Below are 21,761 nucleotides of genomic sequence, written 5' to 3'. Positions count from 1 at the left end.
CAAAGTTGGTGAACAACACCGTAATAAAAGTCAACCAAGACATAGGTGTTTTGTTTGGTTTCTCTTCATGAGGAAACCTTTCAATCCCAGTCTAACTGGACTCGTCCATTTATTTCATTATTTGGACATAAGTTGAGCTTGTGACAATAACAAATTGGCCGCGATGAGCACGAAATGGACAAGAAAATGTAGGGAAGATGCTTGCTTAGTGCGTGTAAAAAGAAATAAAAGAAGACATAAGATGATTCGTTCTGTCATTTTCTCAAGATCGCCGGGCTGGACAAAAATTGGACGAACGTGTATTTAAAGTTACATCGTTTCCAAATCCTTGGTAAGCACTCTAATAGCGTAACTTACAGTACTAGCATGTGTTCTGAAGAACGCGTTCTCTTATAGTTTGTGATCAGGAGAACGCTTTTTCCATTTTTGTGATTCGTAACCGTTTTCCATTTCCGTTCTGTATCCGTTCTGTACCCGTTCTGTACCCGTTCTGTACCCGTTCTGTACCCGTTCTGTACCCGTTCTGTACCCGTTCTGTACCCGTTCTGTACCTGTTCTGTACCCGTTCCGTTCGCGTTCTCGTACCCGTTCTGTATCCGTTCCGTTCCCGTTCACAAACGTGTTCCCTGTTAGGTTTCTTCTGATCGTTACTGTAATTTACATACCTCTCTAGAAGAGGAGATTTCAGCTCCTCCAATATGTGGTATTACCCTCTGAAAAAGACAATATTAAATATAACATATACAGCTCATCCGTACATTTAATGACGGCTCAGGTCAACTTTAGTCTTAAAACTATATAGAAACAGGGCTCGAAATTAACTTTTTCGTCCGTGAGCCAGCTGGCGAATAACGGAAAAATTTTGGTCGCCAGATCTTAAAGTTTGGTCGCCAACTTTTTTATATATATAACTTACACAAGAACACGATTTTATACATTACTTTGCATGCAAGAAAAGTCATAATTGAAGAGCAAAAACAATTGGAAACAACACGAGTAACACTTAGTTATAAAGCTACCGTTGTTCTCAGGTGATATGCCTCTGGTCCGAAGGTAATGGTTGTCTCCATAGTCATTTTAAATGAAGCGAAGCATAAAACATTTTAAGTCCATGGCTTTCATTGTGAGACAAACACGGGTCATTGCGTATTTTCCCTTTGCTACTTTTTCGAAATGCTGTTCTTTATTTTCGACTTGCTTTCCTCGACGCCTTTCTACAACTGATGAAGGATTCAAAGTTTGGATCAGCCTTTTGGCTGAATCTTCATTCTGCGCACGTAAAAACTCATGTGATTCCTTCAAATGAAAAGCACATGGTGTTGAAGTGCGCCTGCGATCCAAGTTTCGGAAGAAGCCGCTGAAACAATATGGCGCGCCGTGAACGCAGTATTGACGTGTCGAAATACATTCAATTTTTTCGATTATCTTGTAAAATTCAGAAATTATTTTACTGGGGACGGAATGGTGAGTTGTATACTAGCTACCATATCCGATTGATTTCCTAAAATAAAGATTTAAAAACAAAAGTTGTGTCGTGGTTTTCTTTACTTATCGGACAAAACGCGAGTCGCCAGTGCTCAATTTTTGGTCGCATTGGCAACCAGTCAGTCGCAATTTCGAGCCCTGTGAAATAAAAATTTACTCCCAATAAAATACTCACTTTAAGACAATAATTACAGCTGTCACTTCAGCAACAAAGCATACATCATTTAATTTTAACTTTAAAGCTTCAATAAAATTAAACATGCAAGTGTTAAAATCATGCCTTGGATAACAGAGATGTAATTTACATACCTCTTTAGAAGAGGAAATTTCAGCTCCTCCAATATGTGGTATTAACCTCTGAAAAAGACAATATTAGATATAAAATATACAGCTCATCTGTACAATTAATGACGGCTCAGGTCGACTTTAGTCTTAAAACTACATTGAAATAAAAATTGACTCCGAATAAACTAACCACTTTAAGACAATAATTACAGCTGTCACTTCAGCAACAAAGCATACATCATTTAATTTTAACTTGAAAGCTATGATAAAATTAAACATAAAAACAATTTCACACACAAAGGTCTTGTCAATTGTCTTTTCTGGCGTCGGTAAAAAAAATTTCATCCTACCACATCGTTTGAAAGCTTTACTTCTTATAATACTGTTTTATTCCAAACTGCAGGACATATTTTCCCGAATGAATGAATTACAGTAAAGCAAAATGGTCTGTAATGATAATGATCGATTCTATGATCGTGATCCAGTACAAAAGAATTAGAAACTTACTGGTGGTCTGTTGTCTTTTTTTACAGTGCCCTTTGAAAGCCCTGTTATCTTTATAAGTTGATTTCTCAAAATGCAAATCACTTTATTTGTGGTTGAATGAGTCAAAATAAAATGGTATGTATGTAGCCGCTTCAATATTCAGCCGGTATGAAAGACATAGAACTTGTCTGCTCCTTGAAAACACATGACATTCATGCCAAATGTTGTCTTTAGGAAAGGTCGTTAACTTCCTTTCACAAAGGAATGAAAGAAGCGAATAATAACCAAGCTTATACACATTAATGAGTTTACTTTAACGCGCTATAACGTGAAGTCAAAACACAGTCTAATGCAGCAAAACGGTGCACGCGTTAACCCCTTTGCAATATTAACATGTTATTAACACAAATTTTGCTTTGCTTAGTTCTGAGAAGTACTGTACATTCGCATTTACAATCACAAACGGATGACGAACAGCAGGTAAAAGGTTTTTAGCCGCCTGAACGAATACCCATTAGTGTATGTTTTTGCATGAGAGGTCACATATGATCAACCAATTCTACTTTACAAAATCAAATCCTCCTCTACAACCCATAGCTAGCTCACGCAATCCATGGGTTAAGAACCATTCACATTTTGGGAGTTGGCAAGTGTTAAAATCGTGCCTTGGATAACAGAGATGTAATTTACATATCTCTCTAGAAGAGGGAATTTCAGCTCCTCCAATGTATGGTATTACCCTCTGAAAAAGACAATATTAAATATAAAATATACAGCTCATCTGTACAATTAATGACGGCTCAGGTCAATTTTAGTCTTAAAACTACATTGAAATAAAAATTGACTCCCAATAAACTACTCACTTTAAGACAATGATTACAGCTGTCACTTCAGCAACAAAGCATACATCATTTAATTTTACCTTTAAAGCTTCAATAAAATTAAACATAAAAACAGTTTCACACGCAAAAATCAATGAAACACCCTTTTTAAGTCAAGAAGTAAGACTGGCAAGCATAACCAAAAAGAAACTAAAATTGATAATAGGCAAAAGGGACTTTTAATTGCAGTATAACAATAATAGTTTTGTTGTTCAATACAGTTAAACAGTCATGCAGAATTAAATAATTAAAAGTTAATAATCATTATCCATATAATGAAGAATAAGAGCTTTCGAACTGAAGTACTATCCATGCAATTACCTGTTAATTTGCTCAACACTCTTTCAGGAACCAAGTGGTTCAGTCTCAGTATGTATTGGAGTGCCACAAGAAAAATTTACTGCTATCTGAAGACAAAATTAATGTCAGTTTAATATTGGCTAGGCACACCTGCATTTTGGTTGCCACATGTTCTTTATATTTTAAACAGCCAGTTCACATCTAGATTATAAAGTACGAATGCTTGTGAAAAAAATAATATTATATTGCTTTCCCTGCAATTACCTGCCATTGTTCGACAAGCGGGTCAGTCTCAAAATGTGTTGGGAGTGCTGCAGGAAAAACTTCTTGTTGTCTGAAGATTAATTAACAAAACATTTATAAGACCACCTGCATGCATGTCATTTGTTCTACATACATTATATTTTAAACAACCAATAGTCAATGTTTCAATCAAATATAACATGGAAGCTTAACGAAGCTGTTCTTTTTGTAACTTTTCATGTTATGAAGTATGAAAGCTTTTAAAAATAATATGTTTATTTAGTACTACACCTTTATTAACTGTAATTGTTCAATAGTCTTTTGGCCACCAAGTGATTCTACATCTAAATGTATTGGAGTGCCACAAGAAAAACTTCCTGTTGTCTAACAATAAATGTCCATAACATAAAGCACACACACATTGAAATTGATATTTAATACTCTGTATAAAATGTCCTGTTTTAAACAGCCAGTTAATGTTTTTGCCACACTTGCCTGTAAACTGCCGAATGTTCTACTTTAGGCTTACTGGGAATTCCCAGGGGGAGGGGCATCTCAAAGCCCACAATTTTTAAGGGAAAGTATAGCATAAAAGTGGAATTTCCAGAGGGATGGGGGGGCAGGGAGGTGGGGTGGGATCAAACCAAAAAGAAACAGACTTAACTAGCAGCAATGAACAAATGTTCTGAAGAATACCTCAAAAAGCCCTCCGGTCTCCACGCCCACAACCCGGGAGCTTGATGTAAAAGACATGAAGCGACTTTGGAATGTTTATGTAAACATTATTCCAGGGGGCGAGATTGCTCACCACTTGTGCGGCTCAAGACTTATTCTCGGGGTTTTATCTAGGAGGGTGAGTACGTCGAATTATTAGTGCATGTAATATTTGCGCTCACTCGTTAGTTCTTGTAAGTTGATCGATTTCTGTGTATTTAGCTCCATTTGCTTGTAGTCTCCCCCACCATGCTCGGCGATCTGTGAGCATCTTTGAATCCATTCTTCAATGAAAAAGACCGACATTGCCTTAGGAAAAAAAGAAAATCCGTTAAAACAAAAACGGGAAATCATTTCATTGAAGCTTAATTACAAGAAGAACACAACACATTACTGTACATTAACAAAGTTCACAAGTGTACCTTGGAAGATCGAGGTGTGTTCCTTGTCATTGCATTGGAATTGCTTCCTCTCAGCTGGTTGACTTTACCATTTTTAAAGTTCAAGTGCATTTCAAAACTACCCATCGCACTGTAGCCGAGAAAAATCGAGGAACAAAGAACTGAAATAGACTTGTCGCAGAAGGCGCTCTTCGCAAAATGAGTTCAACGCGGAGAAGGACTGGCACTACAATAGCCAACAACTGAACGACTGTTGCGGGTTTCCTGTTTTCCGGTTCCCAGGCAAACCGGAAGTATTGTAACTTGTCTATTCAAGGAACGCTTTATCAGAAAATCGAGGCTGAAATTTGCGAAACTTTGAGAATATTTTGAGAATATGTCTGAGGCCGAGATTGTGAACAGAATTTTAATTTTGCGTATTGAAAATTTGCAAATACAGTACAGTTATATGTTTTTAACTAAACCGTAAAAATTCGTCCTTTCGTAGCCAAAAAAGGCAATAAAAACAGCACTAGCAGTATGTTCGATACTAATATCATTTCTGCAAGAAGTTATATGTACCAAATCAGGCTTAAGGTCATTCCCCAGTATTGCATTGTGCATCCTTACTGCGCATAATTTATGGCGACATTAGCGAGCGTTCGTGCACGCGCATATTGAAAACATGGCGGATTTGCCTTGATATTGTGTTCTGTCAGTTGAAAAATGGCTATAGCTAACTAACGAGCTCGGGCACCCCAAAATTTTTTCCAGTCATTTTAATCGACTGATCATTAGCTTTGAGTGAGAAAAGACTTCTGATTTCTATGTTTGAAAATTGAATAAATAAGAAAATAGCAGCTGCATTGTAGTCTTTTCTAGTTTGCAGTTTGATAGCCGTGGCAAGCAATTTGGTTCCAATATTTTAACAAGGATTCAGTTGTCTGTCAAAATCAAACTTAAAAAGTTTATTTGTGTCCGACACAAGTATTGACTGTAGTTTGAGACGTGTTTTTACGAGTCTGGGCTCACAAAGAGTTTACAATAACTTGGAATCGTTCTTGTAATAAGCATTAAATAACGCTAAAATGGAGCATGGGCACCCCCTTTTTTATTTGATAATTTAAGTTCTCATATGAAAAATATTCATAAGACAAAGTTTGAACAAAAATCTATGTGCAATTTTATTTCAGGGGAATTACTTTAATTGCCTGCGGACGGGATCGAAAATTACTTTAACACCATTCAAACACCAAATACATTCGAAAACAGAAATGTATGACATACTCTTCAAAAGCGTATGGAGGACACGTTGGTGTACCAAAGCAATCCTGTGGGAGTTGAACTCTTCCTATGTAAACACTTTCTTTGGGTCAGATGTTACATAATTTGTGCACAGAAGTCTAGGCCAGCGAAATGAAACTACACATTTCCTCCTTTGATTTATACAGCAGAAAGCAGCGTTGGTTTTGGTCGAATTAAGAAGAGAGAAGGGTAAACAACACGCAGCCAAACTACAGCTTTCTGTTCGCACGAAAAGTCGTACACATTTCGTGAAGACAAGGTTTTTTTATTCCATTAACCCTGACTTCGAACTTTAAATAACCAATTTATCCGCTACAGTCCACAATAAGCTGCCTCGACAATCGAAAGTCCGTAACATTGCACAACACTCCAAAGAAAGCACATGGACGAACATGGTGATGACGTCATTCGCTCCTGAATAATTTGTTTGGGGGCGCCAAATTGGTGTCCATAAAAAGATACAGACACAAAACTCGAATTTTTCCGCATTACCCGATTAGAACTGCGTTCTCTCGAACGCAATAAAGCGATCCGCTCTAGCAAGAAATGTAACGGCGAGAAGTGAGCACCCTTCCATGAGTAAAATATTTTCCCTTCAGTGTATCAGCATATTTTAAGGCGCTGCAAGAAGTCATTAGACTAAAACAATTGAGAAGCCCAAAGCCAATCGATGGAAAGTTGAAAGGAAACAAGAAGCTTCCACTTCAGTTGCAAACAAACAAACAAAAAAGACACATATTGGCCTAAGACTACGGATCAAAAAGTGTTTAAAAGGTTCTCGGCAAAGGAACTAAATAAAGCCTCAGGGGTTGAAAGAAACCAGAAATACTGGACTATAATTTCAGTATCGATAAACAATGAAGTGTCACCCAGATTATCGGCAAAGGGAGGCTAAAAATATGCGTATAAATTAGTTTGCACTTAGTTCAATGAATTTTTTCGGAAACATCGTCCACGGAGCCAATCTACTCGTGATAGTTTTCTAATTTAGCCCCGTGCTGCACAAACGTTTTGGTGAGAGTTTAAATTTCCTGCAAACTAGGTTTAGGGGTTAAAAAGGGAAAGCCATCAGCGTATTTAAGAGGAGCTTCCCTTACTAGGTTATTAAACTCCTCGATGTAAGTTCACTTGTGAAAAACAATGAAACAGTTTCTTTTCTACACACATTTATTTGTCATTTCAACTCTTCAATACTAAGTCCCACAGATTTTTACTTAGAAGTCGTTCATACACTCGGTGAGTGGTTACCGTGCTAAACATTAGCCTCTAACTTAAGTTAGGACGGAGTACAGATTGTTACTACTAAAATCGGTTATGCGAGCAAGTTGTGTAAGCATGCTTGGTTTACATGCCAGTTCCTCATTCTTTAAGGACATGAATCTCCAAGGTAGCTTTACCAGAGTTGGACATAGAGCCACGAAATTTCAGACCAGAACCGAGGGATCTCTCATGCCAACCACTTGCCTTGAAGGGGTTTGCGTTATAATACAAATCATAGTACTGATCATAGTTGGCCCTTTTGTTTCCAGGGTACAGCTTAGCATTCCACCAATTCTGGTAAAAGTTATAATCAAACGGAACAGAAAACATTACAGCAAGTGTTTTGTCGATGCGTGGAATGTAGTAGGCCACGACTCCGACAACTCCCGTTGCAGCCTGGTCCAGACGTCTTGCGAGGTCCGTAAACTACGGCATACACTGTGGAAAATAAAGGAAAACAACAAAAGAAACAGACAATCAATTAACAATTATTGAACTTGGTTATCGCAAAATATCTTGATTTGCCAGTAACCAGCAGATGAATTATTTGCCAAAGCCGATGGTTGAGGCAAATAATTGATCCGTGAGACACTGAAAAATCACGATATTTTGCGACAACCGAGGTTAACAATTGCTTTATCATTCAATGACCAAGTTTCTTTTCATATTATTTTAAAGCACTCTCCGACAACTCAAGGAAGCGATCCGTCATTTTTCACAAGGAAGCAGGGTTACAATTACGCATGAGCAGAATATTATTTGCAGCAAAACACGTTTAGACGGTACTAGGCGTGAACAGACTATCATTTGTAAACAGTTATTTACAGGTGAGGTGGTGGGCTCTCAGCCTATGAAAAGAAAGAAAAAATGCATCGAATGATAAATATTTTTATTGGATACGAAAAACAGTAGGAATATTTCTCTCTCGGAACAAATAGACTTTAAACTTTGGACTTCAAGAAAGTATAACCCTAGAGAAGATATCTGTGCATGCCTTCTGCAAGCGTACACATAGATTTGAAATTTCGTAGTGTTAGAATAGATGTTACACATTTCAAGTCAAAATCACGACACAACGTTTCAGTTTAGAAAACATGCTTTTCATTGTCAATTCAACGGCGTTTAGAACTTTGTAATTATGAATACTGAAACTCAAACGTCGTGTCTTGCTTTTGAAATGTTTATCACATGTTTAAATATAAAATTAATATTAAGACCTCTCAACGAAAAACACTGTACTGGGTAATTTGCTTTTGGTCTGCGCTTTATTGACAACGGTTTAATTTTCTTCTTACTTATGAATCTCGGCTCTTTTTAAAAGAGGCCAATTCTGAAAAATAGGGATGTCACTTGGACAATCATATCACAAAACAAGCATGGCGTAAAAAGGCGAAGGGTATTTGTGCAAGAATCTTATCAGAAAAACAAATTGTTGTCTAACAAGGTGTAACAATCAAGTTGGTCATATTGTGTTGGTCAAGTTCAAGCATGATTAGTACTGTGCTAGCGAGCCTCATGTAAATACTGAATTCACTTTTACCATTATCAACAGAATAAGGCAAGTTTTCATCAGTGCCAGAAAAGAAGTAGGTAGAACCTTGCTGCCAACCAAGTCCACTTTGGTTCTCAACACCAACGGCGCATTTGCGGTTTACGTTAGCGAGAACATTTAGGAGGTCTTGTAGAGGGCCGACTGTAAGCTCGGCACCTTTAATAACAGTTCCTGCACAAATAAATAAGCCAGTTAGTGGGATGTTAATAAAACCTTGCAAAGTTTTTATCAACCGAAATCTAGTTAAAACGTTACCAGAAGTCGTACCGATCTAGGGAAGCAGATAAAAGACTTGATAAAAGCAAAATCAAGACGAAAAAAAAACTTGTTTCTAGCGAGTCCACATTAAGTTATTGGTGATTTATCAGGAGGATAGCGTTATCTACCTTTCGAGAAACCCGTGCCTGGCCCTTTCTCTGTCGCGCAACGTTACGCTCTCTCGTTACGCTCTCTCCCGAGAGCGTAGCGTTGCGTGAGAGAGAGGGCCATAACTACTCTAGTTACTCGTGTTAATGAGAAACTCTCTAGCCGGGGAGGTTATATTGGTATCTGCCGCTGTGTAAGGTAAGGTTTGCAAGCAATTTAGTCAGGGATAGCGTAAAGAAATCAGACAGTTTTGCTCTAGAATAGGATATAATGTCCCAAACAAGTGGCCAGGGTTTGAATAATTTAGTGTAGAGCAGGGTTCTTTACCCGGGGTTCCATAATAGAATATGAAACTCGAAAGTATATTGGCTCATTTAAAGCATGTTGGAGTACGATAGTGACAAAGTTTCTGCATGGAAAATAGCTAGTCTGGTATAGAGTAGGGGCTTAAGGTGCCTTGTCTGATCATGGTCTGGTATAGGATAAGGGTTTCAGTGCTCCATGGGCACACCCCTACCCAATGACTTACAGAGTACCTACCCTGGGCAAACTAGCTAGCGTCAGACTACTTCCTAAACTATCAGTTCCTGATTTTCAGGAGTGGTGGCGAACCTTTACGATATTTAGAGGACAAGTTCTGGAAAATTTTAACCCTTTTTCATATAGTATTGTTCCGTGTGTATTCGTTTTTTCCGAGACCGATTCTAACTGGGGTTTATAACTGTGGAAACAATTCATTTCATGTGTCCGTCTACTAACTACAATTACTAAAGATCATTTACCTTTGCGCTTGGACTTTTCGCTGTCTTGGTCTTCCAAGTCCTTCGGTCCCTGCAGTTTAGCTTCAGCGTTATGAAATCGTTTCAAAAAGACCTCCAGTTCCGATGTAGCAATCCAAAAGAAAACAAAAAAAACCCGTCATCTCATTCAGTTGGTTTTAATAACCTACCCAGTATTCCATGTAACCTACCCAGTATTCAATGTAACCTACCCATCATGTGCCACTGATTGTGTTGGCCACTGTATTTTCTATTCATGGTCAGGAGCATATGACATTCCATGTGACATGCTCCTGTCACGGTATAAAATAGTTATGCAACGCTCTCTAGTGGTACACCATGGAATAGTCCACTTATCACTTGTAATGTCCTGGTATACACACTCGCCTTAAGGTTCATGCGTGTACCGAGAAAATACAACGGACTCGTGGGATATTCCATGTTGTTATATAGACACGAGTGCTTTACTGGGAAATATACCCCTCGTAAAATTCATATCTTCTCGCCACCGTGTAATATCCTCTATGTATCTACTCGTAAGCGCTGCATAACTTGTACATGTATGCTGTCTTTAAAGTGGTAATGATTAAACACAACTGAGAAGCTAAATCTCACACGCTTTTAACATTCGATCACTTACTTTATTCATGTGCCCAACATTGTGAAAATTTATTTTAAAAAAATAAAAAAAATCAAGTAATATTGTTCTTCTCAATGGGACATTAGCAACAGGAAAGAAAGTTATATTCGGTAAATAATTACTTACACTTTTCATACTTTCAAAGAAAGCATTTTTTGACCCAGCGGTAATCAGAAAAATTTATTAATAAAATCAAATAGCATGCTAATCTCCTATCCAAATCTCACTCTGTTCGACGTTAAAGCGCGGGAGATCTGGGTTAGAGTTAAATAGCGTGCAGTAAAGCAAGAATTGAATTGTTCAAGCGAAAAGTAAGATAATTTTGTCTACGGGGAAAAAAAAAATTATTTGACCTGGCGATTGGGAACCATTTAAGGAAAGTGGTCCAAGCCAGCATCTGCTAACAATGCTTCAGTTTCCCGCTTTGAAAAGAAAAAAAATGCCAAAATGTTAGAATAACAGTTAGCAATATTTTAAAACTATCTCTTGTCGCATTTTTATTTACACTTAATGCAATAATTTAACCTTTCAATGGCTTGTATATTCTGATTCTCATCTTATGGCGACAGCATAGTTGAATCAGTTCAGTTACAACGCACAATAAACATCAGCAACAACATGATGTGTTTACTTTATTTGTTGACTTTACATATAGTTGTTTACTATATTTCTTTTTTTCTAATGAAGCGCGACAAATGTTTGTACCTTGCTTTTGGGCAGTTCTTTTGGTTCCTATGTGGAGAAAAAGATATCCAAGGACTTAGCGGCTATATTGTTTAGTGTCAAACCCATGCAAAGACGTTTTTCACCTTTTACAAAGTGTTAAAAATATAAATAAAATCCTTTCGCACGCAAATTAACTTAATGTATTTCAATGAAATTGTGGCAGTTTCAATTTTACTTTCTTGGTAAAGTATTTACGTAAGCGCTGGTTTCAGCTAAATGTCAGATTCTAAAAAGCACCTCGATTTGTTGAAGTCAATGTTCACGCTCTTTTACATTTTTCATGCTCGTGTTAAAATTACAAGTTCATTCATGGCGTAAAACAGACCACAAATGCCATGGAAATTTCAAGAGAGAGGCCATTTAGGGTTGCAAGCAGAGAGTTTGATTAAAGGCAATAACATAAGCCACTTCTTTATTTTACCTCTCCAGTTGGATTTTTTGCTTTGATCGCAAATTTAAAGGTAGTAGTAGTAACCGAAAGGATTAACGGCAAGGAGAAGATAAAACTGAGGTGGTCCATGTTCAACCTAGAAAACAATAATAAGAACACAGAACATTCATTACCAATGACAAGCAGTTCGACAGCCGAACGTTGCTTCAACGACGAGTTTGGTTAATGTTGGAAATAAACTGATGTTCGTTAAAGATAGAAAATTACAAAAAACTGACTTACCGTTTTCCACGATATCAAGTTTGTCTCTTAAATTGCACTTAAATTCGTTGGTGAATGATCGAAACACCTTCGGGTCTTTCTCGAAAGTCTTCGGCAATCTTCGTCAATCTTCGGAAATTTCCGGAAAATATTCGGAACATTCGTGTGACCTTCGGACAAGTTTTAAAGAATCTTCGGAAATCTTCGGAAAATCGTCAAAAACGCCGTCACAGTATGTCTATATAATAAAAAGAACATTGCACGTTAGTTCGAGGATATGTAATATCCTCTATGTCTGTAATCACGTTTCCCTTTCCAGGTTTTGTTGCTTTTTTCGTATTTGCTGTACTTGCACAGAAATTTACGAAAAACGGCCATCGTGCTGTCCAGGCCCGCAAATAATCCCGTCCCGCAAATGATTCCCAAATTGGACCGCAAATGATCCCGGGACTGGAACTGATTCCACCGCAAAAAGTTAAGAATAGCGTGGACTCCATGAAGTCTATGGATGGATACAAAGTTTTTAATTAAAGATAAGTACCTCGAGCATAATAGCACCAATAAAAAAGGTTAAACAGACTGCGCAAAATACCTAATTGACATATGTCGACTGCATAAATTTTTCGTTTGGGAATTACCCCGCTCAGAACTTTTCCCTGCACAGCTGTACAGTACTTATTATACCTGCGTCCTTGATAGGCACGGGCCTCCATGAAAGTGCTCAAGAGTTCTTCATGCGAGGTACCGCAGTGCTCTTTAGATAGATTTATTTGCATGCGTACTTGTGGAGCTGTCGCTAGTCCTGCTATTTTCTTTTTAATACATAAATAGTTTTATGTAGTTTTAATAAGTTTTATGCCTGTGCGTTTCCCTAAACTTCAGATATTCGTCGAAATGTTTCGCAGAAATTTACAGAGCCCGGTATGAAAACGCCAGGTTGGTGTACATCCGTGGTACACCAGTATTTAATTATTCAATATTCACCAATGTACTCAGTTTATTTCTTAATTAAATATATAGTACGCGCTTAAAACAAATGGATCTTCATACCGATGTCACGCATTATAATCCATCGAATATTTTCGCTCGCGCGCGATTGGTCTAAACACGTCACGTGAATGAATATGCGTCGGCTAAAACTTAGGATTCCGAGATATAATTCCCCAGTTTTCAAAACAGCGCGCTTTGCGAAAAATATTTCAAGGATAATAAACACAATAGCCTCCATTTGCCGCGAAAACGTGCTCGGATATTTGCCCCTGGACAATATCTGTTCCTCGAAGCTCACAGTTTTCCTCGAGCTGCGCTCTCTCGGAAAACTGTTTGGATTAAAGCACTGAGTAGCGTTAAATTTCAGTTCGCAGATTACATAAATCTGGTAACTGACAAAAGAGAAATTGAACATTATATAACTCTTATGTCAAACAAACATCACACTGTTGTTAAAGAAGTGTTCTGGTTTCATTAATTAATGCATGCAGTACGTAATCACACATTTAATTTGGAAAGTGTAAGGTAGTTATTACAGTTTTTCCAAATATTGTGCTTGTAAGTAAGAAATATAACGTATTGTAAGTAAGTAATGTAACATAATGTATTGTAAGTGAGTTAATGTAATGTAATGTATTCCATTGAAAGTAATGTTTATAAATAAGTAATATTGCGTACTGTAAGTACATAATGTAAAATAACATTTTGTAAGTGATAATTGTAAACTAGGAAGGTAGCAAATTATGGTCGATTTTACTGAGTACTGTGTTGTAAATTGTAAGCTTTGTAATGTAAGTATTCTGTAATTGTAATATAATATATACAGAGTAAATAGATTAAAAAATACTGTTCTCTTCTCGGAACAGATAATGTCAGCGGACAAATATCCGAGCATATTTTCCCGCCAAATGGAAGTTATTGTTTATTTATAATCCATGGAATATTTTCGCTCGCGCACGATTGGTCTAAAAGCGTCCGTGACTGAATATGTCCCAGCTAAAACTGGGGAATATTCGAGTGATATTCCCCAAAATTTCAAAATTTTCAAAATGGCCTTAACCCATACACTAGTTAACTGCTTGTTCCTATACATGTAGTGTTCACGTCTTATTTCAAGGCATATAAGAAGAGAACTCCTTGCTAGCCGAGCTGTTGTGCCTTGGATATCGCCGAAAATAAGCTTTGGAGACAATAACGAACGAATGCATCATAACTTTACACTAGCCCCCTACCCTCCCCTCTCCCTGAACAGGTCCTTCTTCTTTTCATACTCTCCTTGGCCCCGATAGCAAGTTATAATTAATTAGTGAATTGAACATGCAGTGCTCCAAAGTCATTAACCTTTTTTTAAGTCAATGACCACGGTTTGCCTCTTCTTTAACAGGCGAAGTCTTTGGCACATGGATTGTCTGTTTCCTTCTTTGTGTCAATTTCAACCTCTTCCTCTTCCTCTTTTCCATCCTCTGTCTTCAATTTTAATCTGTATTTCTTCACCGGATCACTAGCGGGTGAATCCTGCAAAGCCTGAAGAGCGAAAAATTATACATTTATTTCAACTCATCAAATTATACTGTGAGGGGATCGGGGCAGCTAGCTACCGGATTTGGTCGTCTTGAAGGTTCGATGAAAGCAATCAATATTAGAAAGCAGAGAACCTTCTAGCGATTAGTATCACACTGAAATACATCGCTAAGCAAATTTTAATTTCTAAATCATGTGCCCTTGGATGCGAAAAAATACATCAAATTAAAACGCATGTGGCAGAGAAAGCTTATATCTGTTGTTATACTTCAACCATGACCTTTTCCTCAGGTGAACCGCATTTGCAGATTGACGAGGCAGACACAGCGACAATCAACAGAGCAAGGCAAAAAATCAACAATTTCAAACCCTAGGGAAGAAAATTAGGTAGATGAACTTTTTTCAATAACCTCTCTTATCAATTGAATTAGCGAGTGAATCTTTTACAGCCAGGATCCCGCGGCATGCGGCACAAGTGTGACCTCTTTTAATCAATTCCCATTGTTTCGAGCAGATCATCAAATTAGAAGCCAGGATTACTTGAAGCGAAACAATTCAAAACCGTAAGTGATCATGCGGGAAAGATAAAGTTCAAACTTTACAGTTTAGTTTCTAAATCTTACTCAAAACTGATTTGCAGCTCCAAAATGTGAAATGTTGACCACAAAATCAGATAAACAGGCATCCGCTTGACAGCCTAATTGCCCGGCAACAACTTAAAACTACAAATGATGCAAAATAATTTCTCGCGCCAGTATAAATGCATTCTTGCGTACTTTAACTCGAAAATTCGACAAAATTTCTGGGTATAATTTGTTGTCTTGCTTTTGTATATGGATCTAGCAGCAGACAAATAGCAAATGAAAATATACACTCACCATTTTTTTGGTGAAAAACCGTCAAGTCTTCTTTCTTCTTGCAACTGATGCAAAGTATGGTATGGATGCAGGTTCATATGAGCGGACCCTCTTTTTACATCATCTGAAGGCTGCACAATGTCACCTTACTCCGATCTGGCTTAATCGGCTGATATCTGAAAATGTTGCACCTAAATTTGACCTGACCTGGTTTCAGTGCATTGCTGGCAGAGTTGCTTCGATATTTTTAGAAATTACGGGAAGTAGTGCTGAAACAGTGTCGTTATTTTCGACCAAAGCTCGTATGCCAGGTGCACTCGTTTCAGCACTTCCTTGAGACATGAATGCATAAAGCCTTCCATGAATGCAAAAAGGGCAAAAATAAAGAAATCTTATATCATAATAATGATAAAGATAAGTTGCCAGAGCCTTGAGGAGTAAGTCTTGTTGAAAGTTTCACTGAGAGCAAGAGAAAATGAGGGACTCATTTTCTCTTGCTGAGAATTATCGCTGATTCAGTGTGAAAGGTCATGCTTACAGCAAGCAGAAAATTGCAAAAACTAAGATTGATTTAAAACTACTAGAACTGACAGTTCCAAAGAGCTAGAACGAGGACATATTGAAAAGAATGGTACAGCAGTCTGAATATGAAAAGTTCTCTGATAGCAACTGTCCCAATGATCGTGCCTTCCTCTTTCCATCATGATTTGAATACACTATTTGATATATGGGGAGTCACTGCGACCTAAGCCGAGTATTGGTAGAATATCGGCCCGAGGTCTCGACAGTACGGACCAAATGCATCGAGGTCCGTACAAAAAAGACGGAGGGCCGATATTCTCCTAGTACGGTCCCGAGTGTGTGGTTAATAAGAGATTACGTGACTGAAAAGGTTTATAGAAAAATAAAAATAATAAAAATACCACGATTACGGATTGCAAAAAGCGCGCAATTCTGATTGGGACCCGTCTGATGTTAAACAGACCAGAAGGGAAAGAGAGTTGGGGACAGCGCCCGGTCCATTTACTGAGAGAACATTACACCGGCAATAAAGCAATCTAATTGGTTGATTTTAGTTATTGGCCCTCTGAACTAACTTAGTCATGTTACAAACTTATTAAAAAATGACTCACAAGATTTTGTTTTGTTCTTTCTTTGTTTTTTGTTTCCTGCTGATAGCGTGACATTTCAGATAAACAACAAATCAAGTTAAAATACATCGGAGAAGAAACCGGAAATTCTAAACTTTTGAAACAGATTTTGTTTCGATTTTTAAGTCGATAGATCTTAGTTTTTGTTATCTTTTGCTTATAATAAATCTGACCTCTCGCACTGCATCAGAGACAGTGTACATGGTTCATTCTTGAAGGCTCCGTACTAAATATCTCCTTCTTCTCACTATCATGATATAAGATATCTTTAGTTTTGTCCTTTTTGCACTTCCTTCAGTTATGATGCTACTACGCATCGCCCAAACCAAACACGTGTAGTCCAGTTCCTGAACCTCCACACTACCAGAGAACAATTTTAGCGCCGCCACTGCAGACGAGAATGTCCAACTGCGGGATTTGAACCGGAACCGGAACTGGTTGTGCTATGTGCAATACTACCATAACTGAAGGAAGAGGGGCAAAAAACAATAAAAAGGGGGCAAAAAACAATGGTACAACAGTGAATATAAACAATCAGTCTGCTAGCAGAGTCGCTTTGACCATTTTGTCCTCTTTCCAGTTTATGTATGAAGGATAGAAGCAGCTCCGCTATAGATGGGTAGTTGTAAAAGTATTTTTGGGAGAGCCGAGGTGAAACGTTAAGTTATACAGCAGATATGGAATGCTACCGGATGACTTCCGGAGTAATAAAAATTGCAAAACAAATGTCTCCTTCCCATAGATCCTCTATTGTCTGTCTCAAGTAAGGCGGGAACTGGGGAGAGCTAGCAGAAACGAGCTCTGATAGAGGATAGTCTAGGAAATATCGAAGCAACTCTGCCAGCAATGCACTGATACAAGGTCAGGTCAAATGAAGGAGTAATATTTCCTGATATCAGGTTAAGAATGTCTCTGCTAGTGTACAGTGAAGGTTTAGGAACTTGACTATCAGCTCAAGTTTGTGCGATGCGCGGTAGTTCCACAACTGAAGGAAGGGCAAAAAGGGCAAAAATAAAGATATCTTATATATCATAATAACAAAAAAGAGGATATATTTAGTAACGAAGTCATCAATAGTCTGAAACGTGTCATGGAAGTGTCCCTGATGCAGTGTGAGAGGTCAGGTTTATTATAAGCAAAAGATACCAAAAACTAAGGTCAACTGGCTCAAAAATCACCATATAAAAAAATTCAAAGCTAACACGAGTGTAGGGTTGTGTACTTCAAAAGTACTAGAACTGCAGAAAGTGCTAATGCGAGGACATATTAAAAAGAATGGTAAAGCAGTGAATATGAACAATACTCTGCCAGTATGGGGAAGTTCCTTCCTCTCTCCGGTTGAATTCACTATTTGATATATTTATTCAGAAATGACTCACAAGACAATTTTTTTTTCAACTGCTGACAGCGTGTCATTTCAGATAGACAAAACGACAATTGGGCAAAATTACTCAGTGAACCTTTCGAGGCTGGATAGAGAAGTTAAAAAGTTAAGATGATTGAAAATCTAAACTTTTAAAGCAGTTTTTTTGTTCCGTGGGAGGTCTCCTGCATGAAAAGGACCGTGGTGCTCGTCGGGAATTTCGAAAAGAACCCCTAAGAGGTTCCAGGATCCTGTTTTGCGAGCGTGGCTTAAAAAGTTTTTCACCCCTAAGAGGTATTAGTTCCAAAACAACAAACTATTCGGCTCGTCACTGTTTTGAGCTCAATACCGTAAAAGGTACTGTGAAAGCTTCCGCTGTGGAGCTTTTAAAAATACTGACAGCCTAAGAGGTGCAAAACCGCTTTTTACGTGTTACAGGGCACGACGGGCACCCCCGTCCTTTTTATATGGGGGCACCCCCGTCTTTTATATATGGGGGTACCCCCGGGTTTTTTGTTTCAATTGTGTAGTCAACTGATCTTGGCTTTTGGTATCATTTAGCTTATAAGGAATAATACTGACCTCTCACACTGCATTAGAGACACTTCCTTGACATGTTTTACTCTTGACGGCTCAGGAAATTTATCCTCCTTCTCATTATAGTAATATGAGAGATCTTTGTTTTTGCCCTTTTTGCACTTCCTTCAGTTATGGTATTACTGCGCATCGCACAAACCTGACCTGAACAGGTGTAGTCTAGTTCCTAAAGCGCCGCTATGCGGAAAAGAATGTCTAAGTCCAGGATTTGAGAGGGAATCCGAACTGGTTGTGTTATTCGCAGAACTACTACAACTGAAGAAAGTGCTTACGCAAGGGGTGCAGCAGTGAATATAAACAATACTCTGCTAGCACAGTAACCATGATCGTTCCGTCCTCCTTCCGGTCCTTCTATAGAAGATCGAAGTGGTACTGACTATTGTTCAGAGTAGTTGAAAAAGTGTTCTGGGGAGTACAAGTGAAAAGTTAGGTTTTACAGCGATATGGAAAATGGTATGGAGATATGGATAAGATCTACTGACTTCCGGAGACCAGTAATAAAAATTGCCAAATTTTCCCCTTTCTACTTTTGCTGCTGTTTTTGTAGCGTCAAAATCATTCCGGCTGAATTAGTTAGGTCACCTCGTTCTTTCAACCCTTGTCTTGCCCTGGTTTTCGCAATACCCCAGGGTCCGGTAATTACAACGGAGCCCCGGCGACCCCGCCAAGGGGAGCTTCGTAACTATAGGAACAGAACCGCATACATTCATAGAAACAGAAACCCATGCAACGCTTTTTTTCATGGTCAACATGGCTAGCGGCATGGATCGCGACGACGTCGCGCAACATGGCGGTCATACTCCAGTTAATACCAAGTCTTGGTATACAGCGTACGTCTTAGCCATTTGACATCCATGTTACAAACTATAGCGGAGGTTGATCTAACGTTTCTAAGATAGGTTGCACTGGCTGCTGAAGAAAAAAAATTAAGATAACAACAGAAAGCAAGAATTAACAGGCAAAGAACGCGAAAGAGATCGTTTTTGTTTACGTGATTTCCAAAGTTGTGTTAAATCTAAGTGTTGACAATGGCCGTCACGGGCCATCATTTGGGTGAACCGAAAATTCCCTAAAACACGAAAAATTTAAAGGAGAATGTCACTCCAAAAAGCTGACTTTTTGTCTTCGCCTATTGCAAGTGAACATTCAGTTTTTTCACTCACCGAAGTTTCTGCCTCTGAAGTGCCAGCTATCCGGAAGAAATTCGTCTCGAAAGAAGCGACTACTGAGGCCGCCATTTTGAAACTGCCATTCCGTCCGACTCGAAATTGCGGGATGGAGAAAATCTTGCAACTGACTTGGCATCCTTTACGAGGTCAGCAAGATATTTTTTTTTCCAAGCGATTTTCCACTTCACTATCTTCAATGCTATCTGTCAATAACAATTTATAGAGTCTCCATAATAAATCCAAGTTGAATTTGCCAAATTTCTTGGTGTGTATATAAATGAAAAAGTAACTTGGAATATACATATCGATAAAATTTCCCCCAAAAAAATTGTCTCTGGCATTGGCGTCTTGAAGAGAGGCCGTCCTTTTGTGCCGTTCAAAACCTTCTATACATTTATAACACGTTAGTGCAACCCTATTTCGATTATTGTAGGGTCGTAGTGGGGAACTGCAACAAAACTCTAAGCACTAAGTTTCCAAAGTTCCAAAGTCGCGCTAGCTGAATCTTGACTTCTTCTTCTTAGGACGCCAGTGCCGACGATCTCATCATAAGACTTGGCTGGAAAAAACTAGATGTTCAACAAAAATCGGAAACAGCGACGATGGTCCCTGAACCACTAAATGGTCCTGCCCCAGATTATCTCCGATCATAGCTCACCGACCGTAGTAAAATTTCATTTCATTTGCTAAAGGACTGCGAGGGCAAAGTGGCTGTTCCACTGCCCCGCACCAACCTTCTAAGGAACAGGTTTAGCTATAATGGTGGTGCGGTGCTAGCGCTGCTGCGGCAAGCAAAAACTCTCACCAATTTTAAATCCGGCTACAGCGGTCTGTTCTAACGCATGTAAATACTATAAACACACGGCATTCATGGAGAGCACTTTAATTGATATTAGTATTATTAGTTTCCTTTTTAATGCATCGTATTTGATATTACGAGGTAATTAGAGTTTTGTAATTTTAAAAGGCCTGATGTTTTTGATGTTTTTGCCGTGACGGGTATAAGTAAAGTGATATATTCTCTATTCTCTTCTACCCCGCCCCCCCCCCCCCCCGCCCCCCTTCCCACTCTCTCCGATGACATTATTTTGTTTAGCTTTCTCAATACAGTTTTTTATGGACCATACCAAGTATTTCCAATAAGCTTTTTAACAGTCTTCCTATAATCTGGTAAATATGAAAATTACACCAGTAATTAAAAATGGATGGAAGTCTGGTGTAATGTGTTTCTAAAGTCAATTGATATTTTCATGGAAGCCAAAAAATTAAAAATCGGTAAAACATGAATTTTGTGGGAACCAGATGTGACACGAAAATTCTAATGCCATTTTCTTCATATGTAGAGTATGGCAAGAATATACAAGAATAAAAAACGAATTATGTATGTTTGATCTCGAGTAAATCGCAATATTGTGACGATAAGTTTTTCCTGCAACACTGTAAATTTCGGACTGAACGGACACTTGAACTGACAACTGGGGGAATCTAACTCTGGAGAGCACTGCTTGGCTGCGGGAACGGAAATTCGTCACAATTTCCTGGTACACGAGGATCTACTTCAATGGTCTTCACTACGGACGTCAAGGAAGAGACATAACTTGGTCCAACAGTAGTTTATTCTGCACTCTAATGTCGAGAGTGAAACTGACATACTCGGCGGAGTAGCCGCTGTAAAAATCGTAAGGATGTAGCCGATGTAATCGATGTAATCGATGTAATCGAGAAAGCTTTACAAACGTACTTGCTTATATATCATCCTTTACACGTCAAGTGTTTACAATATGCTAATTTAACTTCAAGTATACAATACGAGCGGAAAGTACTTAATTAAGATAGCGAATTCTAATCAACACCACGAGGCTTCCAAAATTAAAAATAGAGTGCTAGGATTAAAATTACACAGGCTGAGATTAAGATAGACCAACTTAGGAAATTAAAAGTGAGGTACTTAAATTTGAAATTCTGAATTGGTGTTACCGACAGCAAGGAAAAATTATCCTATGAATAGAAGCATTAAAAACTCCATTAGTGAAAAGTAGTTCAGCTGGCTAACCTCCGA

General features: G+C 38.3%; 1 protein-coding gene, 1 long non-coding RNA gene and 1 pseudogene across 2 annotated transcripts; all 3 read right to left on the bottom strand.

Moving 5' to 3' along the window:
• Positions 1-423: 423 nt before the first annotated feature.
• LOC149101069 (uncharacterized) lies at positions 424-1,876 on the bottom strand. The gene is made up of 2 exons (XR_016203095.1): positions 1,795-1,876; positions 424-713 (listed from the first exon to the last, which is right to left on the bottom strand). It is a non-coding gene; the product is annotated as an uncharacterized LOC149101069 (long non-coding RNA).
• Positions 1,877-3,697: 1,821 nt separating this feature from the next.
• LOC110041218 (uncharacterized) lies at positions 3,698-5,022 on the bottom strand. The gene is made up of 3 exons (XM_089276419.1): positions 4,817-5,022; positions 4,577-4,703; positions 3,698-3,771 (listed from the first exon to the last, which is right to left on the bottom strand). Exons 1-3 carry the CDS (start codon positions 4,919-4,921, stop codon positions 3,698-3,700), a joined length of 306 nt encoding a protein of 101 aa, XP_089132545.1. The 5' UTR covers positions 4,922-5,022.
• Positions 5,023-7,248: 2,226 nt separating this feature from the next.
• Positions 7,249-12,830, bottom strand: LOC149101068 (DELTA-actitoxin-Afr1e-like; annotated as a pseudogene).
• Between the last annotated feature and the right edge of the window lie 8,931 nt (positions 12,831-21,761).

The sequence above is a fragment of the Orbicella faveolata genome, unplaced genomic scaffold, assembly GCF_042242905.1.
Source record: "Orbicella faveolata isolate gen_17 unplaced genomic scaffold, um_ofav_v1 contig_4, whole genome shotgun sequence".
Lineage (NCBI taxonomy): Eukaryota > Metazoa > Cnidaria > Anthozoa > Scleractinia > Merulinidae > Orbicella > Orbicella faveolata.
Note: the sequence above shows the minus strand (reverse complement) of the source record. Positions and strands in the feature narration are given on the sequence as shown.